At 49.8% G+C, this 21296-nt stretch overlaps 1 protein-coding gene across 1 annotated transcript in view; it reads left to right on the top strand.

Annotated features, from left to right (window-relative positions):
- Positions 1 to 8759: 8759 nt before the first annotated feature.
- Positions 8760 to 21296, top strand: part of SPRYD3 (SPRY domain containing 3) — a 16566-nt gene continuing 4029 nt past the window's right edge. Inside the window, exons 1-8 of the mRNA XM_025401516.1 lie at positions 8760 to 8863; positions 11229 to 11375; positions 12993 to 13068; positions 13586 to 13710; positions 14022 to 14157; positions 15027 to 15212; positions 20261 to 20410; positions 20857 to 20914. Coding sequence (XP_025257301.1) covers positions 8841 to 8863; positions 11229 to 11375; positions 12993 to 13068; positions 13586 to 13710; positions 14022 to 14157; positions 15027 to 15212; positions 20261 to 20410; positions 20857 to 20914 — 901 coding nt within the window. The 5' untranslated portion in view covers positions 8760 to 8840. The remainder of the gene's footprint in view (positions 8864 to 11228; positions 11376 to 12992; positions 13069 to 13585; positions 13711 to 14021; positions 14158 to 15026; positions 15213 to 20260; positions 20411 to 20856; positions 20915 to 21296) is intronic.

Raw genomic sequence — 21296 nt, 5'->3', positions numbered from 1 at the left:
CCAGTGTCAAGTCCAAATTCTTGGGTTTAAAGTCACTAATTCTGTAATCCTATTATTACCTTACAAGAATGATTCCATCTTGACCAAATATACTCTTTGAATTCACACCTGCAAACTTTTACTCATGATCACACCTCTAACCTTTTGCTTCTCTCTAACCATGTGTTCTTTGATTTTTATTATCAAGGTCTGGGTGAAATTGAGTAAGTCTGTTTATCCTAATCCCAAGGAGCTCATAGTCTATCAGGAAAACAGACAGGTAAATCAACAATGACACTATATAAGGATAAGAGGGATCAAGAGGAGAGAGACTTAAGCTTGCCTGGAAGAAACACAGAAGGCTTCACAGAGGAGATAATGCTTTGGTTGACTCTTGGAGGAATAGGAATTTGTGAGGGAAGGAATTAAGGGAAAGGCTTCCAGGCAGAGGGGGCACACATGTCTCTAACAATCGTGTGTCCCTTCTTGACATTCTCTTGTAGTTTGTCTTGTATTTCCAGCAGCTTTTAGCTGGCTTATGAACTCCTTTAGGACAGGGGCCATATCCTCTATCTACCCTCTGTTAAATGCAGGTAGCAGTATTTACACAGGATTGTTGGGAGTGTTAGCAATAATTCATATAACCTACATATACAGACACTCAATGATTTTTTTCTGTAATAAATGAATGAAGTGTCCAGCTCAGTTTCTGGCTCATACTAAGGTAGTCAGTATTTGTTGAATGAATGATGGTACCCTGTTTCGAAGCTGTTTTGTTTACAGTTGGAAATCTGTGCCTTGGAAGACCTCACTGGACTGGAAAAGATCCAGAGAAAGACAGTGTTTCAGCAGGATGGGAAAATAGCCTGTCAGAGCTAACCAAACAGATGAGGGCTCTTCAATCTGAAGAGGAGGCAGATATAGTCAGATTCAACTCACACTAAATGCTTGCTTATTTATTTATTTATTTATTTATTTATTTATTTATTTATTCAGAGACAGAGTCTCACTCTGTCGCCCAAGCTGGAGTGCAGTGGCATGATCTTGGCTCACTGCAACCTCTACTTCCTGGGTTCAAGAGATTTTCCTGCCTTAGCCTTCCGAGTAGCTGGGATTACAGGTATGCATCACCACACCTGGCTAATTTTTGTATTTTTAGTAGAGATGGGGTTTCACCATGTTGGTCAGCCTGGTCTCGAACTTCTGATTCGCCCACCTTGGCCTCCCAAAGTGCTGGGATTACAGGTGTGAGCCACTGTGCCTGGCTGCTTATTTATTTTTTGTACAATTCTCATGATGTTCCATTACCATCTCCACTTTGTAGATAAGAAGACATATCCAAAGAAGTTAAATATCTTGCCAAAGGCCATACAGCTAGATGACAGAATCCACTAGATTCCGAGTTCAAAACTCTTTTCACTGAAACACAAAAACTTTCCTTTTTCTTTTTTCTTCAGCTTTTAAGTTCAGGGGTACATGTGCAAGATGTGCAGGTTCGTTACATAGGTAAACAAGTGTGCCATGGTGGTTTGCGGCACAGAGCATCCCATCATCTAGGTACCATGCCCAGCATCCATTAGCTATTTTTCCTGATGCTCTTCCTCCCCCAAACCCCACAAAAAATTTCATAATGTAGAAAAACATCAAGGGGGTAGATAAGTTACATACAGACTTGTTTGCTAAATTCTCTAAATACTCAATCTGTGTGCAATTTCTAGGGCAAGAGAAAGATTGCTTTAAGGCAAATAAAAAGAATGGTTGCCTTATGCTGGGGATGGGGTAGGGAATAAAAACAAGAAATATATTTTTATAATAAACAGCACAAACTGAAAAAGAAAAAAGTTAGAAACAAGTTAATAAAATAATAGATGGCCGGGCACGGTGGCTCAAGCCTGTAATCCCAGCACTTTGGGAGGCCGAGGCGGGCGGATCACGAGGTCAGGAGATCGAGACCATCCTGGCTAACACGGTGAAACCCCGTCTCTACTAAAAAATACAAAAAACTAGCCGGGTGAAGTGGCGGGTGCCTGTAGTCCCAACTACTCGGGAGGCTGAGGCAGGAGAATGGCGTGAACCCGAGAGGAGGAGCTTGCAGTGAGCTGAGATCCGGCCACTGCACTCCAGCCTGGGTGACAGAGCAAGACTCCGTCTCAAAAAAAAAAAATAAAATAAAATAAAATAAAATAATAGATAAAATATTTCTGGCAAGTCATGAAAAGACTAGATTTCCTCTCTTTCCTCTTCCTGAGCTATGAGAATATCCCCAGTCTAAGTCTGGGTTCTTTCCAAAAACAACCTGGGGCTGTTTGAGGGCTGGGCCTTATCCTTTTGGGCAGGCCAGCTATGCACTCCTAGAGCCTATCTCTGGCACAGCTGTTGAAGAAGTATCTTGGGCTCTGAACAAAATATCAAGTATAGTAAATATTTTTTTCCTTTCCTAAAATTTTGAACTGAGGGCCTATAATTTAATATTAAACAGCCAGAGTACATTTAGGAAGATAGCAATTAAATTTCACACATCAAAATCAAGTATATGGAAAGTCAATACACAGAAATCAATTGTACTTTTTTATACTAGCAATAATTTTTATATACTGGAAATTGAAATTTTAAAATAACATTAACAAAATTGTAAAAAATATGAAATACTTAAGGATAAACCTGACAAATATCTGCACTCTAAAAACCATGAAATATTGCTGAGACAAATTTAAAAAGATGTAAATAAATGGAGAGATATACTATGTTCATGGATCAGAAGATATACTGTTAAAGATATATTGTTAAAATGCCTATTCTTCCAAAATTGATCAATAGATTCAATGTAATACCAATTAAAATCCCTAGGGCCTTTTGTTTTTTGAGATGAAGTTTACCTCTTGTTGCCCAGGCTGGAGGTCAATGGCATGATCTCAGCTCACTGCAACCTCTGCCTCCCAGGTTCAAGTGATTCTCCTGCCTCAGCCTCCCGAGTAGCTGGGATTACAGGCTTGATGCACCACCATGCCTGGCTAATTTAGTATTTTTAGTAGAGGTGGGGTTTCTCCATGTTGGTCAGGCTGCTCTCGAACTCCCAACCTCAGGTGATCTGCCTGCCTCAGCCTCCCAAAGTGCTGGGATTACAGGTGTGAGCCACCATGCCAGGCCACCAGGGCCTTTTTCAATAGAAATTGGCAAGCTGATTATCACATATGGAAATGCAAAATACAAAGTTGGAGGACTTATATTACCTGATTTCAAGACTTATTATAAAGCTATAGTAACAAAAACATACAGATAGAGGAGCCAGGCACTATGGCTCACACCAGTAATCCCAACAGTTGTGGGGGCTAAGGCAGGTGGATCACTGAGCCCAGGAGTTTAAGATCAGGTCTGAACAACATGGTGAAACCCTGTCTCTGCCAAAAATATAAAAATTAGCCAGCTGTGGTGGTGTCCGCCTGTAGTCCCAGCTACTCAGGAGGCTGAGGTGGGAGGACTGCTTGAGCCCAGGAGGTGGAGGTTGCAGTGAGCTGAGATCGCAACACTGCACTCCAGTCTGGGCAATAGAATGAGACCCTAAATTATATAATTACAGACTTAAATGCAAACAAAAACTTGTTTTTTTTTGTTTGTTTGTTTTTGTTTTTGTTTTGTTTTTTGAGACGGAGTCTCGCTCTGTCACCCAGGCTGAAGTGCAATGGCACGATCTTGGCTCACTGCAACCTCTGCCTCCCAGGTTCAAGCAATTCTCCTGTCTCAGCCTCCCTAGAAGCTGGGATTGCAGGCGTGTGCCATCACGCCCGGCTAATTTTTTGTATTTTAGTAGAGACAGGGTTTCACCACATTGCCCAGGCTGGTCTCAAACTCCTGAGCTCAAGCAATCCACCCACCTCGGCCTCCAGGTATGAGCCACAGCGCCCGGCCCTTTTTTTTTTATTTTTAGAGGGAATTTCGCTATTGTTATCCAGGCTGGAGTGCAATGGTGCAATCTTGGCTCACCACAAACTCAGCCTGCCCGGTTCAAGCGATTCTCCTGCCTCAGCCTCCCGGGTAGCTGGGATTATAGGCATACACCACCATGCCTGGCTAATTTCGTATTTTTAGTAGAGATGGGGTTTCTCCATGTTGGTCAGGCTGGTGTCCAACTCCCGACCTCAGGTGATCTGCCCACCTTGGCCTCGCAAAGTGCGGGGATTACAGGTGTGAGTCACTGCACCCGGCAGAACTTTTTTTATTTTTTAATTTTTTTGAGGCAGGATCTCACTCTGTTGCCCAGGCTGGAGTGCAGTGGCAGCACAACCATGGCTCATTGCAACCTCTGCCTCCTGGGCTCAAGTAATCTTGCCATCTTAGCCTCCCAAGAAGCTGGGATTACAAGTGTGTGCCACCACACTGGCTAATTTTTAAATTTTCTGTAGAGACCGGGTCTCAGTATGTTGCCAGGGCTGGTCTTGAACTCCTAGGCTCGAGCAATTCTCCCTGTGTTGGCCTCCCAAAGCACTGGAATTACAGGTGTCAGCCACCATGCCCAGCCTGAACGACTCTGTTAAAAAAAAAATGACAAGGCCGGGCGCGGTGGCTCAAGCCTGTAATCCCAGCACTTTGGGAGGCCGAGGCGGGTGGATCACGAGGTCAAGAGATCGAGACTATCCTGGCTAACATGGTGAAACCCCGTCTCTACTAAAAAAAATACAAAAAACTAGCCGGGCGTGGTGGCGGGCGCCTGTAGTCTCAGCTACTTGGGAGGCTGAGGCGGGAGAATGGCGTGAACCCGGGAGGCGGAGCTTGCAGTGAGCCGAGATCACGCCACTGCACTCCAGCCTGGGAGACACAGCGAGACTCTGTCTCAAAAAAAAAAAAAAAAAAAAAAATGACAAGATAAGCTGCAGACTAGAAGAAAATATTTGTAAAGCACATATCTGATAAATAATTTGAATCCAGAATATATAAAGACTTTCAAAATGTAATAAGACAGCCGGGCGCGGTGGCTCAAGCCTGTAATCCCAGCACTTTGGGAGGCCGAGACGGGCGGATCACGAGGTCAGGAGATCGAGACCATCCTGGCTAACACAGTGAAACCCCGTCTCTACTAAAAAATACAAAAAACTAGCCGGGCGAGGTGGCGGGCGCCTGTAGTCCCAGCTACTCAGGAGGCTGAGGCAGGAGAATGGCGTAAATCCGGGAGGCGGAGCTTGCAGTGAGCCGAGATCTGGCCACTGAACTCCAGCCTGGGCGACAGAGCGAGACTCCGCCTCAAAAAAAAAAAAAAAAAAAAAAACACAAAAAACCAAAATGTAATAAGAAACAATTTTTTGACATGAGCAAGTGATTTAATCAGACACTTCACCAGAGAAGATATATGGATGACAAATAAGCATGTGAAAAGATGCTCAACCTCGTTAGTCACTAGGGAAATGCAAATCAAAAGTGAAGTGAAGTGAGAAAAGAAGCCAGACACACCCCAACTCAAAGAGCATTTACTGTATGATTCCACTTACATAAAATTCTAGGAAATGTTAACTAAGCTAGTGACAAAAAGGCAGGTTAGTGGGCTGGGTGTGGTGGCTCATGCCTGTAATCCCAGCACTTTGGGAGACTGAGGCAGAAGTTCGAGACCAGTCTGGCCAACCGGTGAAACCCCGTCTCTACTAAAAATACAAAAATTAGCCAGGCATGGTGGTGGGTGTCTATAATCCCAGCTACTTGGGAAGCTGAGGCAGGAGAATCCCCTCAACCTGGGAGGTGGAGCTTGTAGTGAGCCGAGATTGCCCCAATGCTCTCCAGTCTGGGTGACAGAGTGAGACTCTGTCTCAAAAAAAAAAAAAAAAAAAGTTTCAAAAAGCAGAGTAGTGGTTCGTAGGGATGAAAGAGTGAGAGAGAGGGATTATAAAGGAACATGAGGAAATTTTTAGGGATGATGATGATATGGTCACTATCTTGGGTGTGGTGAGATTTTCATTTTCGTAGGTGTATACATAGCTTATCAAATTGTATACCTTGGCCAGGTGCAGTGGCTCTACCTGTAATCCTCGCACTTTGGGAGGCTGAGGTGGGAGGGTTGTTTGAGCTCAGGAGTTTGAGACTAACCTGGGCAACACAGTGAGACTTTGCTCTAATTAAAAAACAAAAAATGGAAAGGAATAAATTGTACACCTTAAATATATATGGTGTATTGTATGTCGGTTATACGGCAATAAAGTTGTTTATTCAAATACATGTAGACACCAAGCACAAATTACCAACTGGGTCCTGAGCATGCCAGTGGATAGAGAATTCACCAAAAAGGCCAGCCCCACAACTGGAACTTGAAGGTGAGGAAATTCCGAGTGGAATCACCAACCATCAGTAACAGTATGGAAACACCTTCTTCTGCCATTTCTCTCCATGTCTGACCCTAGCCAGCTAGCTAGTTAGTTTCTAGAATGAGCCCTCGTCTGGGATGAACATGATTCTGGCAGCCTCCTAAGATTGTCCCTCTCTTGCTGCCTTTGGGAAGAGCTGAGTTCAGTGTCGAGGTATTTTCATAACACAAGAAGAGGAGCGGAGGAGAAGCAATGGGGGAATCAGAAGGAGGTGGAGATGAGTTGGAAGGGTAGCTATTCAGAACTGAGTCATCCAGGGGCTGGAAGGGAGCTAAGAGAACACATACTTCAATAATTCTTGTTTAGGGATGAGAACACCAAGACCTTGACCTTTTAGTCACACAGAATTGGGGCTCTAATCCAGGTTTCCTGGTTTCCCATCTCATCTGTTCCCATCACCCATTTCCGTTATGCTGAGTGGGCACTATTTACGATATGCGAGTTGGTGGCTTTCCTTGCACTCAACACGTTAGAGTGAAGGGGTGGCCTGCCCCTCCACACCTGTGGGTGTTTCTCGTTAGGTGGAACGAGAGACTTGAGAAAAGAAATGAGACACACAGACAAAGTATAGAGAAAGAGAAAGTGGGCCCAGGGGACCGGCGCTCAGCTTACAGAGGACCCACGCCAGCACCCGTCTCTGAGTTCCCTTAGTATTTATTGATAATTATCTTTACCATCTTAAAGATAAGGGAGTGGCAGGACAATAGGATCATTGTAGGGAGGAAATCGGCAGTAAGACATATGAACAAAAACCTCTGTGACATGAATAAGTTTAAAGGAAAATGCTGTGCCTTGAGATGCATATGCAAACATCTCCATAAACCTTTTAGCATTACTTCAGCCTATCACATGAGGAGAAACCTTGGACAATACCTAGCTTTCCTAGGCAGAGGTCCTTGCGACCTTTGGCCGTGTACGTGTCCCTGGGTAGTTGAAATTAAGAGAATGGTGATGACTTTTAACCAGCAAGCTGACTTCAGGCACTTGTTTAACAAAGACACATCCTGCACAGCCCAAAATCCATTAAACCTTGAGTCACCGCAGCACATGTCTCTTGCAAGGACAAGGTTAAAGGTAAGGTCACAGATTAACAGCATCTCAAATACAGAACAAAATGGAGTCTCTTATGTCTACTTCTTTCTATATAGACACAGTAACAGGCTGATCTCTCTTTCTTTTCCCCACATTAGAGTACCTAGTGTGATGAGAATAGGATAGTCCAGGGTCTGAAGGAACTCATAGTCTAGTAGAGACGGGTCTACACACACAAGTGATTCCAATAACGAAAGCAAGACAGTAATAAGTGTTATAAATGGCCGGGCGCAGTGGTTCACGCCTGTAATCCCAGCACTTTGGGAGGCCATGGCAGGCGGCTCACGAGGTCAGGAGATCGAGACCATCCTGGCTAACACGGTGAAACCCCGTCTCTACTAAAAATTAAAAAAAATCAGCCAGGCGTGGTGGCGTACGCCTGTAGTCCCAGCTATTCGGGAGGCTGAGGCAGGAGAATGGTGTGAACCAGGGAGGTGGAGCTTGCAGTGAGCCGAGACCCTGCCACTTGCACTCCAGCCTGGGTGACGGAGTGAGACTACGTCTCAAACAAACAAACAAACAAAAAACAGTGTTATAAATAAGTGTTATAAATGAAGTGTTATAAATCTTTCCGTCCAGAAAAGAGAGATATGGTGATGGGAAGGGAGCAAGGAAGTCCTCCTCTAGGAGTCCAATCCCCCAGAATGGCAGGTAGACACTCTTTATTAGGTGTTCAATAAATATTTATGTCTTCCTCCCTTCACATTCTGACCCCAGTCTAACTTTCCTTCAGCCTACCAAATCCCTGTGTTCCTCCACAGAACGCCGCTTCGTGCCACTGTGCCTTCTGCATCCCAAGTTCTCTCCTCCTGGAATGGAATGTTCTTGCCAATAATGAGCGAGCAGTGCCATGAAACGGAGCTCGGGAGGGTATACAGCATACAGTAACAGTTAAGCGCGCAGGCTATCGAGGCCAGCCTCTGGCCCATCCGTAAAAAGGAGATAATAAGATTTATTTAATAAGTCTGCACCGTGGATTAAATGGACATTCCGGTAAAGCTTTTAGTCCGGCGCGGAACGAGGGCTCAAATAATACTCGTAATACTCGCAAGGTTTATGCGAGCTTGGCCATCTTCTCCGCCCGTCCCGTCCCGCCCGGCGCCGCTCAGGAGCCGCCCCCTGTCCGCCACAGCGGCGCCCAGGCACCCAGCAGCGTCCGCGCTGCCACGTCGCCTTGGCTCACCCCAGCGACAGCCGGGTTGACTAGACCCGGCCCTGAGCTGGGTACCCAGGGCACCGGGCCGCGCCCCACACCCGGCCTGCTCCCTCCGATTGGCTCCTGCAGGTGCCCGTCGTCAGAGGCCGTTACTGATTGGCTTAGGTGGGGGACGGGGCGGGCCTCGAGGAGTGAAGGAAAGGCGGGGACCCGGATGTGTGTGGCGGCGGCGGCCGAAGAGCTTGTGTGCGGCGCTGAGAGGCCTATGGATGAGGAGGACGCGGCGGCCCCGGTAGGCGGGGATCGGGGGCGGGGTCCCGTAGGCCTCGTATCTCCCCGGAGCCTGAAGTGCAAGGCGGGGGTCCTGGGCGGGGGCTACGGGGCCAGGGGCGGGGCCCTGCGCTGTGGTCACTGGGCTTCCTCTGTCGGCGCACCCTCGGCCCAGTGCAGGGCCTGGGGAGACTGGGCGTAGGCACACGGATAGGCTGGGGCCCCGCTGCTCCCGGGTCTCATCTCAGTGATCAAGCTGTGCCCGGGGAGGAGACGGGGCCCAGTAGGGCCGCCACTCGCCGGTGGCAAGGCTATGCGGTCTGGGCAACAAGCATCTACCTGAGGTCGAGCCCAGGCTGAGTGCCTGGGAGTGGAATCTTAGGGCTGTCTGTCCCACAGGTGCCTACTCTTCTGGGCCACGTGGTGGGTTGTAGCTACTACATAAGAGTCGTAATTTGCGCATTGGGATCAAATTCAGCCCAGCCAAGGCTTACTAAGCACCTACCGTGTGCAAGGCAATGCCAGGCCTTAAGAAACCCCTGTCCCAGGGTTTGGGGAATGGGAAGAGAAGAGTACTTCACCTCTTTCTCACTTTTGACTCCCAGGAAAAATCATTCATTCATTTATATGTAGAAAGTTGTTTAAATACGGCCGGGCGCGGTGGCTCAAGCCTGTAATCCCAGCACTTTGGGAGGCCAAGACGGGCGGATCACGAGGTCAGAAGATCGAGACCATCCTGGCTAACATGGTGAAACCCCGTCTCTACTAAAAAATACAAAAAACTAGCCGGGCGAGGTGGCGGGCGCCTGTAGTCCCAGCTACTCGGGAGGCTGAGGCAGGAGAATGGCGTAAACCCAGGAGGCGGAGCTTGCAGCGAGCTGAGATCGAGCCACTGCACTCCAGCCTGGGCAACAGAGCGACATTCCGTCTCAAAAAAAAAAAAAAAAAAAAAAAAGTTGTTTAAATACCTGGATCATCCCACTCCCATCCATCAGCACTGCTACCAACTTAGTGGATGTCATTTCTCATCCGAACTGCTGCAACAACCTCTGGATTGTTTGCCCACATCTGTTCTTGATCCTCTTGTGATCAGTTCTCCAACCAGCAGCTGGAATGATCTTTAGGAATTGATTAAGATCGTGGCTTTTTTTTTTTTTTTTTTTTGAGATGGAGTTTCACCCTGTCTCCGAGGTTAGAGTGCAGTAGGACGATCTTGGCTTACTGCAACCTCCACCTCCCAGGTTCAAGCGATTCTCTTACCTCAGCCTTCTGAGTAGCTGGGATTACAGGCACGCACCACCACGCCTGGCTGATTTTTTTGTATTTTTAGTACAGATGGGGTTTCACCATGTTGGTCAGGCTGGTCTTCAACTCCTGACCTTGTGATCCACCCACCTCAGCCTCCCAAAGTGCTGGGCTTGAGCCACCAGGCCCAGGATCATTGCGGGTTTTTTTTTTTCTTTTCTTTTTTGAGACAGGGTCTTGCTCTGTCAGCCATGCTGGAGTGTAGTGGCGCAATCAGAACTCACTGCAGCCTTGACCTACCAGACTCAAGCCATCCTCAGTCTCTTTAGTAGCTGGGACTACAGGTGCACACTGCCACACCTGGCTCATTGTTTTAATTTTTGGTAGAGATAAGGTCTCACTATGTTGCCCCGGCTGGTCTGGAAGTCCTGGCCTCAAGTGATCCTCCCGCCTCAGCCTCCCAAGGTGCTGGGATTGCAGGCATGAGCCATCATACCTGGCCAATCATGGCATTTCCTTGCTACAACCCTCTAGAGGTTTCCATCTTGGAATAAAATCCAAACTCCTTACTATTGTCTGTAAGGCCTTGATCTGACTCCTGCCTTGTTCTCATCTTGTACATTCTCCCTCATATTCCCTTCACACCAGCTGTCCATGCCTTCTTTCTGTTTCTCTACCATGCCAGCTCTCTTCCACCCAAGGACCTGTGGCTGCTCTTCCTGCCTGGAATATGCCTGGCTTGTCATTTGCCTAGCTCCTTTTCAACTCAAATGTCACTTCCTCAGAGAGACCGCCTCTGTCCACTCTGTCCACTGCCTCCAGATTCTTTATCATATCACCCTGTTCTTTTCTCAGCTGCCTGCAATTATGTCTGTTTATTGCCTGTCATGTCCACCTCCCAGCGTGTGAGAATGGGAATCCTGTCCATCTTGTTCACAGCTCCATCACTAGCATCGAGAAGAGCGCACATAGTAGGAGCTTGGTAAATGTTTGTTGAATGGAAGGAAGAAGATGGGGGTTGTTGAGGTCAATCTGGGCAGCTAGCCTCAAGGCCAGTGCCTTCTCTACATTCTGGGTCACACAGGCTAAGGTGCTTTACTCAGGGCCCTGCCTTCTCCTCAATCCCCTTCTCCCCTTGGCAGGTTTGTTCTCATGAACAAGATGGATGACCTCAACCTGCACTACCGGTTTCTGAATTGGCGCCGGCGGATCCGGGAGATTCGAGAGGTCCGAGCTTTCCGATATCAGGAGAGGTTCAAACATATCCTTGTAGATGGAGATACTTTAAGGTGAGTTTAGGGGAGTGCTTCCACATTTTCTTCTCTGTTCCAGATCTTAGAGAGGAAAGGGATTTTTTTTTTTTTTTTTTTCCAGAGAAGGGGACTGTGCACAGGGAAAGGGGGATGCCCTTGACTCCAGAGGCTTTTCTTTTTCTTTTTTTTTTTTTTTAAGACAGAGTCTCACTCTGTCACCCAGGCTGCAGTGCAGTGGCGTGATCTTGGCTCACTGCAACCTCCGCCTCATGGGTTCAAGCAATTCTCCTGCCTCAGCCTCCCAAGTAGCTGGGATTACAGGCGTATACCACCACATATGGCTAATATTTTTTGTATCATTTTTGTAGAGACAGGGTTTCACCATGTCGGCCAGGCAAGTCTTGAACTCCTGACCTCAAGTGATCCACCCGCCCAGAGGCCTTTCTGAGTGAAGCAGTGTGTGCTGCCTCACCCTGCACTCACCTCTGCCTCTGTCACTGGGTGGCTCTGTCCTCATCCAGCAAGGAGGGGATCCAGCTGGGTAGGGGAAGGGATCATATCAGACACAGGAGGCTGCTGGGGTCTCAGGAGCTTCGCAGGCGCTTTGTTAAGACTCCAGTGGGGTTCCTGAGTCTCCTGCCTCTGTCTCAGGGATTGGGTCTAGCAAAGACTGGCTGTTTCTTTTTTTTTTTTTTTTTTTTTTGAGACTGAGTCTGGCTCTGTCGCCCAGGCTGGAGTGCAGTGGCCGGATCTCAGCTCACTGCAAGCTCCGCCCCCCGGGTTCACGCCATTCTCCTGCCTCAGCCTCCCGAGTAGCTGGGACCACAGGCGCCCGCCACCTCGCCCGGCTAGTTTTTTGTATTTTTTTTAGTAGAGACGGGGTTTCACCGTGTTAGCCAGGATGGTCTCGATCTCCTGACCTTGTGATCCGCCTGTCTCAGCCTCCCAAAGTGCTGGGATTACAGGCTTGAGCCACCGCGCCCGGCAAGACTGGCTGTTTCAAAGGCAGTTGATTTCCTATTTGGGGAAGGGCCATTGTATAGTGTACCCTGTCCACCAACTCCTGTATTTCCAGCCCCTTGGCTTGTGTGTGTGTTTCCTCCCTCTTTTCTGGCTTTAACCCCTTCCCTGACTCCTTCTGAGCCCATGCTCTCACAAAGTTCCACTGAAGAGGGAAGAAAGTAGTGCTGTTTAACTAGAGGCAGGAAAGCTGAGGAATGGGAACTGAATCACTGTCTTCCAGTTGATGAAGGGCTTTGGTAAAGACGATAGAGACCAGCCATTCTCCAGCTCCACTGAGGACAGAGCTAGAGGAAAAGGGCCGAAGCTGCAGCATGAGAGATTGAGGTTAAACAGGGTTGTGAGACCTCTCTTAGGCAAGTAAAGGAGGCTCTACGTTCTTTTCCTCCTGGAAATGAAGAAACCAGGCTTGCACTGGTCTGGTATGGGTTGGATTCCAGCTGGAGACTGTGAGAGAAGTAGGGTGAGGTGACGTTAAGTATCTGGTTATGATGTCTGCCGATGTACTGAAGTGCGGCCTGATGGATTCTCCTGTGTGCTGGCCCTTGCAGGGTAAGGGTGGGAGATGCTGAGGCCCTCCCCCTACTCTTGGGCTAGGCTGTTAATGGAATTTCCCCCTCATTCCTCCTTCAGTTACCATGGAAACTCTGGTGAAGTTGGCTGCTACGTGGCTTCTCGACCCCTGACCAAGGACAGCAATTATTTTGAGGTGATCAAGGCAGTGGTTGGGCAGAGCAGGGGATGAGCCCGGGGGTGAGATCATTAAGCCCCAAGGAGCTCCTTTACTAGATGTATGACCTGGGCCTTTTAATTTTCCATCAGGGCTGTCCTGTTGGCTGGGAAATAGGTGCAGGATAGCACGGCCCCTCATTTGAGAGATAGGTGCCCTGGAGACCTGTCACCCTGTCCCTTCTGCTCTCCTGCCCCTTACCTAGGTAGACTTTGACCCATATCCCAGACCTTGACTCATGTCCCCTAACCCAAACCCACCATACAGGGACGTGAGTCCTATCTTTCTCCAAAGCTTGGGAGTAATTTTCTAAGTGAAACAGGCACCCACTCTCACCAGTTCCCCCATCTGAGTATCTTATCTTTTTTCCTGATTCCCATGTCCTTTTTCTCTTTGAGCCTCAGCCCCCTTTAATCTCTAAGTCCCCCTCCCCCACCCCCAGCAATTCATCCCATTTTCCAGCCCTGCTGACTGTGCCCTGCTCTCTTCTCTCCAGGTGTCTATTGTGGACAGTGGAGTCCGGGGTACCATTGCTGTGGGGCTGGTCCCTCAGTACTACAGCTTGGATCACCAGCCTGGCTGGTTGCCTGACTCTGTAGCCTACCATGCTGATGATGGCAAGTGAGTTGCCTCCTGTGCAACCTGGCCCTTTTCCTATGAATTTGGGAATCTTAGATCTGAAGAACTACGTTGGGCTGGCTTTTCCCATTCAGTGTTTCATAGACTTTTCTGGGCAGGACAGGGAAGTGGCCTGGCAGCTACCCTTGAAGGCTTACAGACTAGAGGAGGGTGATGCTCACGCCAGGACATAAGTGGGTACCATCACAGAGTGACCAGGAGCAGCAAGATGAGGATGAGGCCTCTGGTGTCAGTGCTGGGGAGAAGTTGGGAGGCCAGGCTCGGGTCCTGTGTCTGTACCATTCTGTCTGCAGGCTGTACAATGGCCGAGCCAAGGGCCGCCAGTTTGGGTCAAAGTGCAACTCCGGGGACCGGATTGGCTGTGGCATTGAGCCTGTGTCATTTGATGTGCAGACTGCCCAGATCTTCTTCACCAAAAATGGGAAGCGGGTGAGTGGGAAATCGTGGGTGGGATTTATGTGGCTGAAATCTGCCGAAGGATTTGTGGGGAGTGATTAGGAAAAGTCTGCTGGCTGGGGCTTGCCCAGGGACCCTTGCACTGAGTTCCCATCTCCTCCAGTCCAGCCTCAGATTCTCCTGAAGTCTCCTGTGTGTAAGAGAAGATACTTCCCATGGCCAGAGGAAGCTGGGACATTGCCCAGATGGCAGGCAGAGAGAGGCAAGTTAGTGGAGCAGAGGATGAGCAGGAATTGTGGGGAACAGAATTAGGTGATTTGGGGGAAGGTTTTGAGCAGATAAAAGAGAGGGGAAGATTATGGCCTGGCCATGTGAGCTGGAGGTCCTCTTTGGGTTTTGACTTGAGTGCTTTTGGGGATATGTCCTTTCTGTGTCCTGTTTTCCTTGTTTCACATCTCTTTCACTATCCTCTTCATAGAGAGACTATGCGTGGTGAGGAGATGGGACAGGAGCCAATAGAAGAGAGAGACACTCAGCTGTCTCCCTTCTATCCAATTCCATCTCCCACATTGGGAAACTGGTTTCTCAGGCCTTGGCCAAGGGGTCCTGCTGCCTTAGCATCTGCGCCTCGGCACTCTCCTATCCAGCACACGTACTGAAAGTATTTGGCAGCAAGTCAGGAGACTTGTGTTTGTCTTCTAGCTCTGTAGATACCTTGCTTAGCCAGGAGTACTTAGCACATTTGTAAACTTTTCTGCACCTCTGGGTTGCTTTTTTTTTTTTTTAATCTGTCAGTGTGTGCGATAATTATTGGTGCATCATCTTAAAAGTACCCTTGTAAGAATTAGGTGAGCTATGGAAAAGCAGGCCAGGCGGCAGCTCCCTCTTTCCCCCCGCTGCAGGTGGGCTCTACCATCATGCCCATGTCCCCAGATGGACTGTTCCCAGCAGTGGGCATGCACTCCCTGGGTGAGGAGGTGCGGCTGCACCTCAACGCTGAGCTAGGCCGTGAGGACGACAGCGTCATGATGGTGGACAGTTACGAGGACGAATGGGGCCGGCTACATGATGTCAGAGTCTGTGGGACTGTAAGTAGCGGGTGGGAGGGTGGGAGGGGCTGGGTCGGAGGAGGCTGGGCAGAACACCTGTGGGCGCATGGTCATGTCTGAATTGCTGGGAATGGGGAGTTGGGACAGTGTCTGTGTGGGTTCGGCAGGATAGCCTGGGCTCTTGACATGAGTCCTTGAGTCCAGATCTGTGTTTTCTTTAGCACGTATTCCCTTTTCTTCACTTCCTCCTCTTTGGGGAACTCAGGTTCGTAGTTTGACCCTGGGAACAAGTAGTTCTGCTTTGCCTTTTTTGGTTCCTTCAGCTTCTGGTGTCTTCTACAGCCCTGCACACCTGCCTTTGAGGGACTAGGGGCTGATCTGGAGGCAAAATGCCTGGATCCCCCTCTTGGCTTGATCCCAGCTCAGCTGGCCCAGGCTTTTCATTCAAAGTGTTGTGGGGCAGGTGTGGTCAGAAGTCCCACACATGTGGTGGAAGGTTCTTAGCCATCTTTTTTGCGGAAGCGTCAGTGTCAGTCTCTGTTGTCTTATCCCTGCATTTGATAGAGGATTAGAATGGAGGCAGATAAAGATTCAGTGAGCATCCTTGCACCTCCAAAGCTTGCTTCATTTATCTTTTCCTCATACCTGCTTTAGTATGGATTTTAAGCTTCGTTGGGAAGCATGTGGAGCTTGAGAAAGGGAAATTCTTCCTCCCTGGATTTTAAGTTTTGTTGGAAAATTCATGAACCTTGAGAAAGGGAAATTCTTCCTATTGGCCTCAATACACTGTGCTGCATTGGGAGTGAAGGGACGCCAAGTCCAGGATCTGGCCCTGACCTCTAGTGGGCTGCTCAGCCCTCCCACTTTGAATTGTCCCTCTGCTATCCCCTTGTTCCTGGCCTGGCCTTTTTCTCCACCCTCTGGCCTTTCCACCCCAACTCAGGCTGTTTTCAACTCAGTCTTTTATAACAAAACAGAAGCAGTTGGGGGTGGGAGTGGATTAGGAGCCAGGCCTCCCCCTGGTAGAGTGGAACTCAGGAAAAATGACAGGAAGTGTGCCCTCCTGCTGCTTCTGACACTCTGCACCCCCTTCTGGCATCAGGGTCCCAGACTGCAGCGACCGAGAACTAAGAGACCTCAGATGCCCACTCCGTGACTCTCATGTCTCCTTTTTTTCCCTCAATCTACCATCGTTCTGACAGTATCTAGAGTTAAACTTGGGGCTGAGCCAGGGCGATGTTCCAGCTCTCATCTCTGACCTCTCCTCAAGAGTTTTTTCCTGGCATCCTTTCTCTGCCTGGACCTGTCCCCACTCTGCTCTCAGCTCCTCCCAGGCAATCTTTTCTAACTGATGCAGAATCCTGTAGACATTTATAAATAGCCTTCCTTCCTCCCCACCCTCCCCCCAACACCTTCAGGCCACTTATTTAGGAGTTTTTTTTCTTTTTTAGACATAAGCTGTTGAATTGGGCCCTTCTCTCAGACCCTCACCCCAACTTGGGCCAGGTGGCAGGGTGGGAGCAGTACTCCTGGGGCACCCGTTCCTCTGGGGCCGACTTGGGCATGAACCTCCTGAGGGACATGTGCCTTCTTCCAGTCATGCCACCTTTCCCTTTTTTTTTTTTTTTTTTTTTTTTTAAGATAGGCTCTCACTCTGTCACCCAGACTGGAGTGCTGGCTCACTTCAGCCTCCACCTCCCAGGCTCAAGGGATCCTCCCACCTTGACCTCCCAAATTGCTGGGATTAGAGGCATGAGCCACTGCACTGGGCCTCAACATTTGTTAGATTTGAGTCTTTGGATATAGACAGACCTGGCTCTTTCTTGAGTGGAATTCTTCCCCTGCCTCCTGTGGCCTGTTTCCCCTCCTAAAGAGTCCATCCCCCCAGAGCTCTGAGGGGGTTGAGGAATTGCTGGGGCACTTGCTCAGGGGTGGGAGTGTTGCCTCTTGCCTCATCCCTGCCCCCAGGCCTCGCAAAGTGAGGTAATGTGGTGGAGGGGAGCTGGGGGCGGTAGGTAACAGCTGGGGGATTAAACTCATTCTGTGTTTGTGCCCTGTTCACAGCTCCTCTGACAACTCCTTAGTGACAGGGGCAACAGCTTTGGTATACACAGGGTGGTGAATGAGGCCCCACCCTTCCAGGGGTCCTCCCCAGACCCAGCCCAGAGGGAGGCCGTGTTGGGGCCTGAGCTGGCCAGTGGAGAGTGTGTACTTGGTTCCTGTTTCAGTTGCTTGTGGGCCCTCAGGACACTGAGCCCTTTGTTGCTCCTGTCAAGAGGGATTAGGGTCTCTGCTGGCAAGGGGAGGAGGGCGGATACCAGCAGGGGAGAAGAGGCTGGGAAGGTGCTACTGGTAGAGGGAGGGTGTGGAGTGCATGAGACTGTCCACACTCTGGTCTGCAGCCGCCACTCTGTGGCACTGAGTCACCTCTTTGGCTTCTTGGGGCTTTGGTGGTGTGTGTGTACTGGGGGGACACCCAAAGAAAGGGCTTCCTCTTCCCCCACCAAAAATGCAGAGAAACATTTCTGTTGATTGGACATTGTTTGAGAGGAGGACACGTAGGGTAGAGTTGTCTGGGGAGTGGTCATCGTCCTGGTTGGCCTAAGGGACCATTGTAGTTGGAAGTAATGGCTAAGATGAAAGATCATTTCCTTGTTTGTGATTGGCAGTTCCAGTGTAACCCCATTTCCTGATTTGGGGAGAGGCAGCAATGTGTATTGGTCATTCATTAAGTCTTCCCCTGTTTTTGGAAATCCAGGTAATTTTATCCTGATTTTACTGTTGAAGAAACCAAGGCTTAAGGAGGTGAATGTCATTTGCCTGAGGTTAGCAGCTGTTAAGTAATAGGAGTTAGGATTTGAACCCAGGTCTGTTGGATTCTGAGGCACAGATTGAGGCACCAGCATCAAGATCCTAACAGTTCAGACTCTAAGGGTTAACCTTAACTCCTCCTCTAGGTTCCCAACAGCTGTAGACCAAGGAGGCAGAGGAATGTATTCAAGAAAGAATCTGTCAGGGAGGCCAAATATTCCCCCCACTTCCACCCCTCTGAGTTCTCTGGGAAGGCTCAGGAGGGGTCGGGGGAACTTTGCCCAGGAGCAGGAGAGTGGATCAGGAGGTTTCTGATGGCTTTCACTGTGAGGGCTGGGCTGCCCCCTCTGAAGAGGGCACGCCGTACAAGGCTCTCCTGTACACTGCACAGGTACCTAGTTGTCCAGGACATCAGCATTCTGTCTGAAGTGCTCTGCGGTTGGCAGGTGGAGAGTGGGTTTTAGAGACCCATGCTGGGGTAGTCTGTCCTGGCTTTTAGCGTGAGAAAGCACCTCCACCCTATCCGGAGACAGAAATGCAGCAGCTACCCTCTTCTGAGCTGAGGCAAAGGGAAGGGCTGGGCGGGTATTTCCCAAGGATCAGGATCTGGATCAGCTGTCTTTTGGCTCTGGAAATGGAGAACACTGTGTTTCCTACACCGAGGCCAGTTGGATAGAATGGGTCAAAGGCAGCTGTGGAGTCCCCCACCCAGTTCTGCAATGCTGGGTGGAGAGGGTGGGATGGGGGCTGCTCTGCCTGGGTGGAGTCTAAACTAGTTAATGTGGATCAAGCCACACCCCTCCTGGCTTGCTGGGGAGAGAGGCAGAGGAGGAACCCAGGCTGAGCAGAAAATACACCATGAACAGAATTCAAACAGTGTGGCCTTGGGGATGGGCTTAGGTGGTCTCCCGTGCATGCTGCTTTCCCCCTCATCCATCCCCAGTTATCTTTGGAGAGGAGGGAAGGATGGACTTGAGGTGGTGGGGCTTTGGGGATCCAGGGCTGAGAAGGGCACCGAGCCCCTCTAGTCCTACTCTCAGAAGGGGTTAGTAGCACCCCACTCTAAGCACCTGAGCTAAGCAGCCGGCCATCTGAGGCTGGGAGTGGGGATGCAGGAGCAGCCTCTGCTGGAGACACACACAGGCTTCTGTGCTGGTGCAGGTGGGCATAATTCCTTTCCTGTTCAGGCAGGAATCTGTGAGAGGTGAGAGGCCAGCGTCCCAAAGCTTGCCAGGGAGACATGGAGGAGGTCCCCAGGCAGCATGTTTCCTTCAGGGCTGCAGGGGCGGGAGGGTAGAAGAAAGTCTTGAGGGGCAGTTGGGCTAATTAAAAGGAGATTAAGAAATCCCAGGTGAGGCTGAGGGTGGGGGAAAGGGGATGGGGTTGAGTCATCGCCCCACTATTACCATGACAACTGACAAATAAATCCTCCCAGATTGGGGGTTGCCGCCCTGTCGTGCCCAGGCAGGACCATTGTGGGACTGAAGAGTCCCAAGAACCCATCAGTCATCTCCCCTCTCCTACCTCCTTGCCCCTACTCCAGCTTGAATGAGCAATGAGGGGCTGGGAACAGCTAAGCCTGCCTCTGTCTTCATTTTGACCTCTCCCCTCCCTCACATGAAATGAGGGAGTAGAGCTGGGCATTCTGGGTCCCTGGGCTCCCCTCAGCACCTCCCTGACCCAGCTAAGAACAGCTGTGTTCACAGCCAAGTAAAACAAGGACCTTGAGAAATTATGTCAGGCCCATCCCAGGCAGAATTGGCTTCTGCACTCACCCCCTTCCTCTGAATATCTGGGATTGGCACCTAACTTCTGCATCCTCCCTGTCCTCATTAGGCCCGCTGAGAAAGTCATCAAGTTTGCTCTCAGCCTAGTCTTGCTTCTCCTTTCCCCTGTGTTTGGGACCCTGGGTGGACCTTTCCCAGCAGGAAAGGCTGCAGGGTTCTTCACCGGGATGAGGATGTTATCTAGAGCCCCCTGGTGTGCCACTCCCCTAGCTGTGCCGCTTTCCCCGGCCTCCCAGAAAGCGTTGCGGGGAGGTGGGCATTCAGCAAGGGGCTCCCCCTGCTCATGTTCTCCCCTTTGCCTCCCACCCCATCCTGCTCTTCCATGCTGGCCTAGAACTTTGGAGCCACATTGTATCTCTAGGATTCTTTCCCTTTTAGCCAGAAGTTTTTGTCAAACCTGGGAAAGTGGGACCCAGACTGTCTTGGGCCCAGGTTTCCAGGGTGGGTGTCAGCCTGTCCCCTGACCCCCGTCTGGCTTTTCCCCCACAGCTGCTGGAGTACTTAGGGAAGGGCAAAAGCATCGTGGATGTGGGGCTGGCCCAGGCCCGGCACCCACTCAGCACCCGCAGCCACTACTTCGAGGTGGAGATCGTGGACCCTGGAGAGAAATGCTACATTGCCCTGGGGCTGGCACGGAAGGTGGGCACAAGGGCTGAGCTTTTTTGCCCATGGAGCTGCTCAGGTCTGGGGCTGTTGGGCAGTGCCAGGAAGCTCTTAGAAGAAACCAGGGGAGCCCAGACTTTGGAGGGAGGGTGTTAGCTGAGATGGAACACAGTTGTATGTGTCAGCTGTGTAAGAGTACACACCCCATGTGACCAAGGACCTGAAACAGGTCGTGACTGCACCACACACTAAGGCCTGGGAGGTGGGGGTGGGACATGCCATGGCTCTGGCCTTAAAAGCTTAACTTTCCTCACCCTCCCTGGTTCCCCTGAAGCCCCAGTGCCTGCAGGGTATGAGAGTGTGCGGGGTTGGCACTGTCTGGGTCATGGCCTGTTCCAGAGGTTCAGATGCCACTCGCCACTCTCTCCTGTCTTCTTGTTTATACGTGGGACCATAGATTTTCTTTTTTCTTCTGGATGCAGGACTATCCCAAGAACAGGCACCCTGGCTGGAGCAGAGGGTCTGTGGCTTATCATGCAGGTGAATAGTGGGCTGCCTGGGAAAGGTGGGATGGTGGGAGATGTGGAGGCATAGGGATATCCACTTTCCCCTCTCATGGCCCCTCGCAAATGGCCTCGCTCTTTGCCCTGCTGCTGGCTGACCTCCCCTTCCCAAATCGCTAGTGCTTCCTCCCATCTGTGTTTTCCTCCCAGCTCTGGAAACCGGGGGAGCAGGACAGGAGAGGGAGATCTGGGCCCAGATGAGACATTCCAGGCCTCTGAGCTGGTCCCCTCTGTGCCCTTCCTGCAGATCCTCATTTTCTTGATTTATTTTTATTTTTTGCTGCTTGGTTTCCTTTAGGACTTTAGGGCTTTCTTTTTTTTTTTTTTTTTTTTTTTTTTTTTTTTTTTTTTTTTTTTTT

Source organism: Theropithecus gelada, chromosome 11 (genome assembly GCF_003255815.1).
Source record: "Theropithecus gelada isolate Dixy chromosome 11, Tgel_1.0, whole genome shotgun sequence".
NCBI lineage: Eukaryota > Metazoa > Chordata > Mammalia > Primates > Cercopithecidae > Theropithecus > Theropithecus gelada.
The sequence above is the reverse complement of the archived record's forward strand: the minus strand, read 5'-3'. Positions and strand labels throughout refer to the sequence as shown.